Source organism: Lynx rufus, unplaced genomic scaffold (genome assembly GCF_022079265.1).
Source record: "Lynx rufus isolate CCGP_SWC_20201006 ecotype Redwood Valley unplaced genomic scaffold, mLynRuf1.p SCAF_3, whole genome shotgun sequence".
NCBI classification, from domain to species: Eukaryota; Metazoa; Chordata; class Mammalia; order Carnivora; family Felidae; genus Lynx; species Lynx rufus.
In genome coordinates, this window is record NW_025814845.1 from 60,185,750 (window position 1) to 60,197,991 (window position 12,242).

A 12,242-nucleotide genomic window follows, 5' to 3' on the forward strand; every position below is an offset into this window, starting at 1 on the left:
CTCTCTCCCTCTCCTGAAAATAAACATTTAAAAAAAATTTTTAATCTCTGATATTAAAAAAAATAATAAAAGAGTATTAGTAAAACTAAAAATTGGCTCTTTTTTCCCCCCCCAAAGAAATATTGCTAAATACCTGCAGGCAAGACTATGCATGAAGTAAATAAAAGCAACACAAATAACTAATATCTGGAATATGAAAAAGAGACAACACTATCAAATAAACATTAAAAGATATTCTGAACTTCATGTAAATAAATTTGAAGATTTTTTTAAAAATTAAGATTTAGATAAAATGGGAAAATTACCAAAAAAATACAACTTTCAGAAACTGATAAATGGAGTATCGGAACAGGACTATAGTTATTAAAGAAACTAAATCAGCAATTGAAAACTTCCTTCAAAGAAACCCCAGACTCTGATGTATTCTACCATACATTTAAGAAACACCAATCATAAATATTCTCTTCCAATTAACAGAAAATAAATTTTGTGATGCCTGTATAATCTTTATACTAAAACCTGACAAGAATATTGAAGAAAGGAAAATTATTGATCGATCTCTCTTAAACTTACATGCAAAAAATCCTAAGTAAAATATTAGCTAACTGAATAAAGGGATATATAAAAAGGATAATACTATACTGCAACCTACTTGAATTTAATACAAAGGTGGTATAGCATTAAAATCAATGCATTTACCAAATTAACAGCATAAAGGCCAGAAAACATATTCTCATCTTAAGGAAAAAAAGCATTTGATAGTATTTAACATTTGTTCATATTAAAAAATGAAAAACTCTAGGAATAGAACTTCCTTAATCTGATATATATAAAAACTACAGTGAATGCCATACTTAATCATAATTTCAAAAAGCTAATAAATTTTGAAATTAGACAAATTATCACTACTGTTAGCACCTACTAAAGATCTTAGCAAGTACAATAAGGCAAGAAAAAGAAATAAAGATAAGAATTAGAGAGTAATGAAAGTGTTGTTATGTGCAATGACACAATTGTAGAATTAAAATAAAAATACCTTAGGATTAAAAAGATTTTAGTGAAATGGCTGAATATGTATTTATCAAAGGCACTTTCAAGTGTTTAGCAAGGTGTCTGAATACCAATAAATACACAAAACCCAACTGTATTCCATAAATGAGCAATAATCATTTTACTGAGATTCATTTTCAAAAAGACCATTTATGGGGCGCCTGGGTGGCTCAGTTGGTTAAGCGGCCGACTTTGGCTCAGGTCATGATCTCACGGTCCGTGAGTTTGAGCCCTGCGTCGGGCTCTGTGCTGACAGCTCAGAGCCTGGAGCCTGTTTCAGATTCTGTGTCTCCCTCTCTCTGACCCTCCCCCATTCATGCTCTGTCTCTCTCTGTCTCAAAAATAAACGTTAAAAAAAAAAAAAAAGACCATTTATGAGAGCATCAAAAAACTCAATACCTAGAATAAATGTAATAAGAAATGTAAAGAATACTACACAGAAACCTAAAACTCTATCAAGAGAAATTAGAGAAAGCACAATAAATGAAAGAATATTCAACACTGCTAGATTAGAAGATCCAGTGTTGTAAACAGGTCAATTTTTTCCAAAGCAATAATCTCAACCTAAATTCCTATATTTTGGGGGAGGGGAGAAACCTGAAAAGCCAATTCTAATAATTTTAATGAAAATACAGGGTAAAGAAGGATGGGGGCAAAACTAGCTTAGATTTTAGAATCAAATCAAGATGGAAGGCTTACTCTACTGAATCTTAAGATATCTTATAAAAATACCATAATTAAAGACACTGTTATATTATCATAAAGACAGAATTAAATAGAGAATACAAAACCCCAGAAATAAACCCATACAATGACAATTTATCACAAAGATGGCACTAAAATACAGTAATGAAAGGACAGTCTTTCCCATAAAAGGCTCAAAGTCAAATGGAAAAGTTATGAATATAGACTCCTACGATATACAAATTTCAATTCTAGAAGATGATAGCTCTAAATGTTACAAGTAAAAAATGAAGTTTTTAGATATAGGAAAATATATTCTTAGCTTGGGGTAGGGAAAAATTCTTAAAAAGGACACAAAAGCAATACCATAATAGAAAAGCTCAATAAATTCAATTATGTTAAAATGTTTTCTGTTCATCAAAAAACAAATTAAGAAAGTGGAAAGGCAAACAAGAGCATGGGAGAAGATGTCTGCAACATATATGCCAACAATGACTCGTATCTAAAGCACTGAAGACCTCCTAAAAAATTATATACACACAAACCCCAACACATGCCATATGACTGGGTCAAGTGGCTACATCTATATTGACAAAGGAGAATTGTATTTTTAAAGCAAAAAGGAATTAGTGTACACATACTATATATACAGCTGAATTAAACTTTTAGCTAGTCTTAATTTGTTACTGAAAGAACCTCTCAAGTTTATTATCTCTCATCAATCGACTTTAGTTTTTATAAGCCAAAAATATTTGCGATGATATTAATTTGGTTTTACATTATTGTAAATATCACCATTTTGAAAAAATTTTTACGTAGGTGTCTTCTATGATGGAGATAATTAAAAAAAGTATAGACAACATATTGTGATGATGGCCTGATGCTGGAATCTAGATGTCTCTGTTTGGGATTCTGTATTTTAGAAAGACATTATTCCAAGAAAAATATCTGAATTCAAGCATCTATACATTTACTCATATTTTGAGTGCTTAAGCAAAAACAAGTTTTAAGTCCAATACTTAATAGACTTCTTATATTAAAAAAATTTCTAAAAAAAAAAAAAAAATTAAAAAAAAAAAAGGGGGCGCCTGGGTGGCGCAGTCGGTTGAGCGTCCGACTTCAGCCAGGTCACGATCTCGCGGTCCGCGAGTTCGAGCCCCGCATCAGGCTCTGGGCTGATGGCTCAGAGCCTGGAGCCTGCTTCCGATTCTGTGTCTCCCTCTCTCTCTGCCCCTCCCCCGTTCATGCTCTGTCTCTCTCTGTCTCAAAAATAAATAAATGTTAAAAAAAATTAAAGGGGCGCCTGGGTGGCGCAGTCGGTTAAGCGTCCGACTTCAGCCAGGTCACGATCTCGTGCTCCGCGAGTTCGAGCCCCGCGTCAGGCTCTGGGCTGATGGCTCAGAGCCTGGAGCCTGCTTCCGATTCTGTGTCTCCCTCTCTCTCTGCCCCTCCCCCGTTCATGCTCTGTCTCTCTCTGTCCCAAAAATAAATAAACGTTGAAAAAAAAAAAATTTTTTTTTTAAAAATTTCTATTTGGAATACAACTATTTTAGTCAGATACATTTGGTGTTCTTAATCAAAATCCTGCTTGCAAAATTTCCCCGAATGTGTAGTGAATCAAACTAGTAATTTTGTTCACAAAAAAATGTGTACAGTGTGTGGGATCCATGTAATCTGCTTACAATTAATAACTATGTACCTGTGATCAAGAGAATCTTGTGTTCACAGCTCCAGCATTAACCAGCTGTGTAATTTGGGAAAATCACATTTTATTCTCTGAATCTCAGAACTTGCATCTGTGCAACCAGTAAAAATTCCTACCTCCTAGGTTCTTTAGAGAGATTAAATAATATAACTAAAGCTCGTAACATATTGCTTGGTAAATAGAAAGTACTCGGTATATGAAAAGATTGTCCCACTACCATGAAATATAATAACTCCAAAATTGTAAAAAGTTATAAAAAAAAAAAAAAAGGTCAGATGCTCTTAAGCAACATGTGACATATAAGCTAGCAGTAATACATGTTGAGTTCACTATTTCGTTCATTAAGACTTACCTGCAAGATTGTCAAGCATGAAGTTCAGTAGCTTTCGGGTTCCATCTGGGTCCTGGTATAAATTGAGAATATCCTGTGATAAAGGATTGCCTAAATCAGAATACAAAAATAAAATCTGTAAGACTTGCAATTGTTAGGACCAGACAAATGTATGCAATAAAACAAAATACTAATTTTCTAAAGTGAATGTTACAGTATTTAATGTTGCATTAATTTTAAGAAATTATGTGAATTTATTTATTTTTTTTTTTAATTTTTTTTTTCAACGTTTATTTATTTTTGGGACAGAGAGAGACAGAGCATGAACGGGGGAGGGGCAGAGAGAGAGGGAGACACAGAATTGGAAACAGGCTCCAGGCTCTGAGCCATCAGCCCAGAGCCCGACGCGGGGCTCGAACTCCCAGACCGCGAGATCGTGACCTGGCTGAAGTCGGACGCTTAACCGACTGCGCCACCCAGGCGCCCCAGAAATTATGTGAATTTAAAGAAATACTTTAAGACAGTCATAAAGAAAAATTTCAGAAAAGTTATTTCTTTCCAGATTTCACTGTTTATACTAGCTACCTACAATTTGTTTGCCAAAACCACCTATATATGTAAACATATATACTAAACTTAGTCAATTCTGAAGTACTATCACAAATCAGCACAATGAATTAACCTTTATAAGTTCTGTTTATCTTTGAAGACAATATTCTAACTGAAAGACAAATAGTCCTGTATTCATTCGAATGAATGTATTCATTCGAATGAATGAATCAGTCAGTCAAGGTGCATACTAAAATATTTGGGTAGTTTAGTACATATACTCAAAGTACTGGCAAAAAAAATCATGGTCAATGAGTTAGGCAGTAGATTATAGCTAAAAATAAAATTGTTGAACAGAAAAAATACATTCAAAGAAACTACCCAAAATGCATCAATAAGAGAAAGATATAAAATATGAAACAGTAAAAATATGTGAGTTAGAATAAGAAATCTTGGGGTGCGTGGGTATCTCAGTCAGTTGAGTGTCCAACTTGTGATTTCCAGTCAGATCATGATCTCATGGTTTGTGAGACTGAGCCCTTCACCAGGCTGCACACTGACAGCTCAGAGCCTGCTTGGGATTCTCTTCTTTCTCTCTCTCTCTCTGACCTTCTCCCTGGTCATGCTTGCTGCTCTCTCTCAAATTAAGTAAATAAACTTTAAAAAAAAATAAAAATAAAAAATCTTAACATATATTAAGTTGGAGCTCTAGAAACAGAGAATAGGCCTTGGGTTTCTAGCTCAACATCTAAAGAAAGAAGCTGGAAGTTGTCACTCTGTCCCCACAGTTAAGATCATAAGGCAAACTGCTGCCCTAAACACAAACAGGCACATACAGAGAATCACAGCCTAGTGGCAGCTAAAGTCCAGATAAAGAAGCCCAGAAATGGAATTAGTAATAGCTGAAACAGGTTAAATCATAATTGACAAATTGTCAGAGGCTTGGAAGACATTAACTAGAGAATTAAAAAGTCAAGAAGGAACACAGTCTTAGGAATATCCAACATTCTCTGAGTTTTACTTCCAGGAGACCGACCAGGTTTTTAATATAAAGACTGGATAAAAATTCCCCTTATGCTTCTGGTAGGAAGATTAATGCTCTCCTTAACAAGTCCTGCATGCAAGGCAAACTATTTTACGAGTATAATCAGGTGAAGTTTTACCATTTAATGTTAGGTAAATACCCAACACTCCAGCCCTCTCTAGCCTAATTTGGGGTGGAGAGAGCAGGAAGGAGATCTAATTCAGGCCCATTTTTAATGGGACTGAGACCTAATCATAAAACTATAGGACTCTTCCTCCCCTTCCACATCATGCAATCACATCAGTATTGTTTCTGTATAATAACAGATGATTATGGTAAACAGAACTAGAAGCTCGGAGTCCTTTGGGAAAACCCAAAGGCAACAGGAGATAAAAACAAGAAAACTGGAAAAAAAATTTAGATTCTGACATACGACAGCCAACAGGAAACAAGTCCTGTTGGAAAGACAGTTTAAAGAGAAGTGAGAAGACACATTACTTAAATAGAAAAAGGCTGCAAACTTTCACAAGATAATTTTTAAAGAATGAATAAACTGACAGAAGAAGCACAACGTACAGAAAGAAGTACATGAAAGGATTTCATTTTACATTGTACGGCAAACTTGTGAAGGACAACTGTAAATAGAAAGCTTTAAAACCCTTTGGGGAAAATAACCAGCTACTTAAAAACAAAACAAAACAAACACGGTAATGGTAATAAAATTCATTAGCAAGAATGGAAGCTGGAATAGAGTGGAATAGTATCTCCCAAGACTGCAAAATGGTATTTAAGACTTCAACACTCCTCCACTAGTTATCAACAGAAAAAGTAAACAGAAAGTCAGTAGAGATGGAAATGAGAAAAACCTGTCAACCGATATGACGATATTTATATAATACTATACTCATACAGAGGAAAATACATGATCTTTTCAAGTGTACACAAACATTTACCAAGACACCATTTTCTGGGCTAGAAAACAAACTGTGACATGTTTAAAAGAAGTAAAACCAAAGCATACTGACCATAATAAAACTAGAAATCAACAACAGAGAACTAAAAAAACTCCAGGTATTTTGAAATTAGACATCACACACACACACACACACACACACACACACACACACACACACACACAAAATGGGGCACCTGGGTGGCTCAGTTGGTTAAGCCAATTTCAGCTCAGGTCATGATCTCATGATTTGTGAGTTCAAGTCCCTCAATGGCTTTGTGTGGACAGCTCAGAGCCTGGAGCCTACTTCGGATTCTGAATCTCCCTCTCTCTGCCCTCCCCTGCTCGCTCTCGTTCTCTCTCTCTCTCAAAAATAAACATTAAAAGAATTAAAAAAAAAAAAGAAATTAAACATTATACACTTCTAAGTAATCTATGGGTCAAAGAGAAAGTCACAAGGAAATTTAACTGAACTAAAATGAAAATACATCATCAAAATTTGTATGATGTACCTAAGTTAGTGTCTAGAGGGAAATTTATAGGATTAAGCTTTATTTTAGAAAATAAGATCTAAAAGCAATGACTTAACTTCCAAATTAAGAATCTAAAAAATGAGCAAACGAATGCCAAAGAAAACAGAAAGAAGGAACAACAAAGAGGAGACATCAATAAAATTTATAACAGAAAAACAAGAGACTACTACCAAATCCAAAGCATGATACTTTGAAAAAGAGGCAAAAAATTTTTGATAAACCTACATTTGATCAGAAGGAAAAAAAAAGACACAACTCACCAATATCAAGAATTAAAGATTAGGAAACAGCCCTCTTTAATGCCTTGAGGCATTAGGAGGATAAGGAATATTAAGAAAACTTTAGGTCCTTAGGTTCAACAACTTAGAAAAAAAAATGACAAATTCCTTGAAAGACAGAAAATACCACCCCTCATTGAAAACAGAAATGGATAGAAAATGAAGCCAAAAATGGCAGACTAAGAACTTCCAAAAATTTGCCCCTTCATAAGAACAAAAGGGCAGAACAGCAGTGAAGACAGTAATTTTGGGGGTTTAGATAACTTCTGGTCCCTCACTGCCAGGGCAGCTTGGCAACCACTGAAGCAACCAAAATTGAGCTCCAGCCTTTCAAAGCCTCATTTAAATGACTAGTCATTTATCTCTGACTTCTTTGGTAGTGGTTCCTTGACTCTTGCCAAGTGCTAAAAGCCTTCAACCTGAATGAAGGGTAGTGGAGAGTGTTAAGGCATGTTTGAGGAAACCATTACTGGTAAATGCTTACTTATGCTAACTTATGGCTGCCTGAGGTCATAGAAACAGGTAAGGCAAACAACAGACTAACCTAAATGCTTAAGAAAAGCTTGGGATAAGAGCTCAATAAGGGTTCTGAAAGGCTCTGATAGGGGCACCTGGGTGGCTCAATCTGTCAAGCTTCCAACTTCGGCTCAGGTCATGTCTCACAGTTCGTATATTCAAGCCCCACATCAGACTCTGTGCTGACAGCTCAGAGCCTGGAGCCTGTTTCGGATTCTGAGTCTCCCTCTCTCTCTCTCTCTCTGCCCCTTCCCGGCTCACACTCTGTCTCTTGCTCAAAAATAAACAAACATTAAAAATTAAAAAAAAGAGTTTGAAAAGCTCTGACATATTCCAGGTACTCTAGGAGACCATAACTGTGGGGGGCTCTGCATATGCTTATGAGAGACCAAAAAATAGTGCACTTTCACCTTTTCCTGATCTTGAGGCTGTGCACAAGTAAGAAGTAAAGGCTAAGGCAGAGTGGTATACTTCTTGGCTGATTATTGAAAGCATTTCCCAAAACACACAAAGAGCCACGTGGCCAAGATTGGAAGATTCACTGGTTCCAGGAACTTTAAAAGATCTATGCCTAAGCATTAACTGAACACTAAACTGAAGAGAGATTTCAATATAATTACATGATAGAAAAAAATATGAAATTTACAGAATTAGTTCTGAAAGTCACTAAAGGAACAAACAACAAATAACCCTGGGAACAGGAGGTATCATAATTTCAGAGTTGCCACATTATTTAAAATGTCCCAGTTCTTAATGCAATTACAAAGGATGCAAAGAAACAAGAGTATGTCTTATAACGGGGGGTGGAAACAATGAATAGAAACTGTCTCTGAGGATAATAAAAACTGTACCTGAGGACTATACTACAAGTCTTTCAAAACCTATTTTAATATGTTCAAAGAGCTAAAGAAAACCATATCTAAAGAAAGTATGACAATGATGTCTCAACAAAGAATATCAAAAAAGAAATCAAAATCACAAAAAGTAACCAAATAGAAAACAAAAACATCAACAAGATATATGCACCTGTATGTTCACTGTAGCATTATTTATAATAGCTGAGATATGGAAACAAACTATCCATCTACAAATAAAAAAAATTGGTATGCGTAGGCAATGAAATATTATTTACCCATTAAAAATGAAAGTTTCCCATTTAAGACAACATGGAAGGATCTAGAGAGCATTATGCTAAGTGAAGTAAGTCAGACAAAAATAAAAATACCATAGGATTTAACTTATATGTGGAATCTGAAAAAAATGAAGAACACACAAACAAAAACAGACCTTTATATACAAAGAACTGCTGGTTTCCAGAGGGGAGCTGGGTGAGTGGGAGGAAACATCAATGAAGGAGATTCAGAGGTTACACCTCTCGTTGTAAAACAAGGAGATCACAGAGACGAAAAGTACACTATAGGGAATGTAGTCAATAACACTGCAATAACCTTGTATGGTGACAGAGAGTCACATTTACCGTGGTGAGTATCATGTAATGTGCACAATTGTCAAATCCCCAAGCTGTACACCTGAAACTAATATAACATTGTATGTCAAGTATACTTGGATAATAAAACTTAAAGAAAAAACAGAAACACACAGATATCAGAAAGAAACTATTGGTTACCAGAGGTGGGAGGGATTAAGGGCAGGCAGAATAGATGAAGGGGATTAAAAGGAGCAAATTTCCAGTTACAAAATAAGTCATGGGAATGTAATGTACATCATAGAGAATACAGCCAATAATATAATACCTTGTATGGCAATCAATGGTAATGACTTATCATGGGGATCATTTCATAATGTATAAAGATTTCAGATCACTATGATGTATACCTGAAACTAACAGTATTACTGTATGTCAATTATACCTCAAAAAAAAGTAGCTCTTCTAAAACTAGGTAAATAAACACAAATTTTAAAAAGCAATAACTTCTATTATTTTTCAGCAAAGTGCAGGAACAGGAAGGAAATAGGACAGGTTTCACGTTTGTTATATCAGCTTTGGGACTGACTTTCCTAAAATTTAGGCCAAGACAAAGTTCACATCTCTTCTGACAATAAATGTGGATACTCATGTAAGATCATTCAGTTGACATACAACATTTGGTGTTACCAAGATAGCCACTTAAAGAACCACAATGCATTAAGAAAATCTTTCAGGAAAAACAAAACAAAAAAACCACTTCTGACAGCATAAGAACAATTGAGGAATTTTCAGGGATAGTCACCTCCAGCTGAGAAAAGAGTAAGCACAGGGAAACAGAATCAGGAAGATAAAAAGAATGAAGCAACCTCATCTCTTCTCTTGGTTACTGCTACATTTTCCTATAAGCACTGTCTACCCTGATAATACAGACTGTTATTCTTCTGAAGATGGGCAGATCTCAGTGATTCAAACTAGTAAAATCATTAAGAATCACATTAAGCAAACACCTGGATAAAAGCCAAACTCAGAGAAATAGCAAGCATACTGGCGGATTCCAGTGGCTAGGGGGGAGGGAAGCAGGGGACATAATGGTAAAAGGTTACAAAGGTCCAGTTAGGAGATTAACAAGTTTTGGGAGCCTAATATACAGCATGGTGACGATAGTTAATTACACTGTAGTATATACTTGCTAAGAGAGTTAAACTTAAAAAGTTCTCAACACAAAAAATACATGGTAATTATGTGATGAGATGGAGGTGTTAGCTACAAGTATGCTGATAATCATTTTGCAATATATAAGTGTATCAATACACTGTATACCTTAAACTTACACTGTTATATCTCAATTACATCTCAATAAATCCAGAAAAAATAAAAACATTAAAAAAATCAAAATATTAAAAAAGAAACCAAACAGAAATTATTAAGTTGAAAAGTACAATGAAAATAATTACTAGAAGGACTCAAGAGTAGTAGTGGATAGGCAGAAGAAAGGACCTGTGAACTTAAAGACAGGCCAGCTAAGGTTATAACAGTCTGGGAGAAATGGGGGGGGAGGGTAGGGAGAAAGGAAAAATAAATGAACAGAGATTAAAGATATACCAGCATACAAGAAGTATACCAACATTATGTAGGATGGGAAACCCAGAAGAGGAAGCGAGCAAAGAACAAAAAAATTTGAAAAAATAATCAGGAGCATCCCAAATTTGATGAAAAGTATTAATATACACATCTAATAAACTTAACAAACTCTAGGTAGAATAAAGTGAAAGAGATCCACACTTATAATAAAACTACAGAAAATCAAAAACAGAATCTTAACAGGAAAATAGCAACACATCATGTACAGACAATAATATTAACACTGTATTTTCTCATCAGAAACTGTGGAGGTCAAAAGGCAGAAGAATGACATATTCAAAGTGATGAAAGAAAAAAAATGTCAACTAAGAACTTTATATCTAGCAAAAATATCTTTCTTAGATAAGGGAGAAATTAAGACATTGCCAGATAAATCAAAACTGAATGAGTTTGTGGCTAGATCAGTCCTATAGAAAATACTAAAGGGATTTCTTTAGGCTGAAATGAAACTTGAATTCATATGATTAAATAAAGAATGCCAATAAAGATAATTACATAAGTATAAATGAAGATAGCATAAATACAATTAGTGTTTTTAATCTACCTAAGAGACAACTGCATACAGCAATAATAATAAATCTATGTTGATGGGCATATAATATGTAAAGATAATATTTATGACAATAATAGAATAAATGAGAAGAAAATGGAGCTATAGGTGCAAAGTTTTTTATATTATTGAAATTAAGTTGCTATTAATCCAAATTAGACTACTATAACTAAGATTTTTATTGTAATCCCTAAGGTAACCGTTAAGAAAATAACTCAAAATAATATAGGCAAAAGAAACAAGGGAATTAAACTGGTACACTGGAAAATACTCATTTAACCAAAAAGGCATTAATCGGGGAACAGAGGAACAAGAAGAACCTAACACATAGAAAACAGTAAAATGACAGACAAAAATCCTACCTCATCAGCAAACACATTAAATGTAACTGGATTAATCTCTGGTTAAAATGCAGAGATTAGCAGAATGAATAATAAAAAATAATCCATTATATGCTGTCCATAAAAGACATACTATATATTCAAAGATACAAATAGAATGAAAGTAAAAGAATAGAAAAGGGTATGCCATGCAAACAGAAAAGAGAGCTGGAGTAGTTATACTAAGAAAGGGATAATCTCAATGTCCTTTATCAATGAAAGAAATTGAATTAATAGTTAAAAACTTTCAACAAAGAAAATTCCAGGACCATATGGTTTTACTGGAAAATTCTACCAATAATTTAAGAAAGCAGTATACAAATGTTATTATGCAAACTATTCCAGAAAATAGAAGTGTTAGTAACACTTGGGGCACCCGGGTGGCTCAGGTTTTAAGCATCTCACTCTTATTTCTAGCTTAGGTCACGATCTCACAATTTGAAGGATCAAGTCCCACGCATCAGGCTCCCCACTGGTAGTGCAGTGCCTGCTTGGGACTCTCTCTCTCCTTCTTTCTCTGCCCCTCTCCCACTTGTGCACGCTCTCTCTCAAAATAAACAAATAAAATACACTTTAGAAGTGTTAGTAACACTCTCCAACCCATCTTATGAGGTCACCAG

General features: G+C 34.6%; 1 protein-coding gene across 3 annotated transcripts in view; it reads right to left on the reverse strand.

Moving 5' to 3' along the window:
• Positions 1-12,242, reverse strand: part of CNOT6L (CCR4-NOT transcription complex subunit 6 like) — a 120,249-nt gene that overhangs the window by 44,595 nt on the left and 63,412 nt on the right. For all 3 annotated transcript variants that reach the window (XM_047091873.1, XM_047091872.1, XM_047091874.1), the window contains exon 5: positions 3,792-3,881. In XM_047091873.1, coding sequence (XP_046947829.1) covers positions 3,792-3,881 — 90 coding nt within the window. The remainder of the gene's footprint in view (positions 1-3,791; positions 3,882-12,242) is intronic.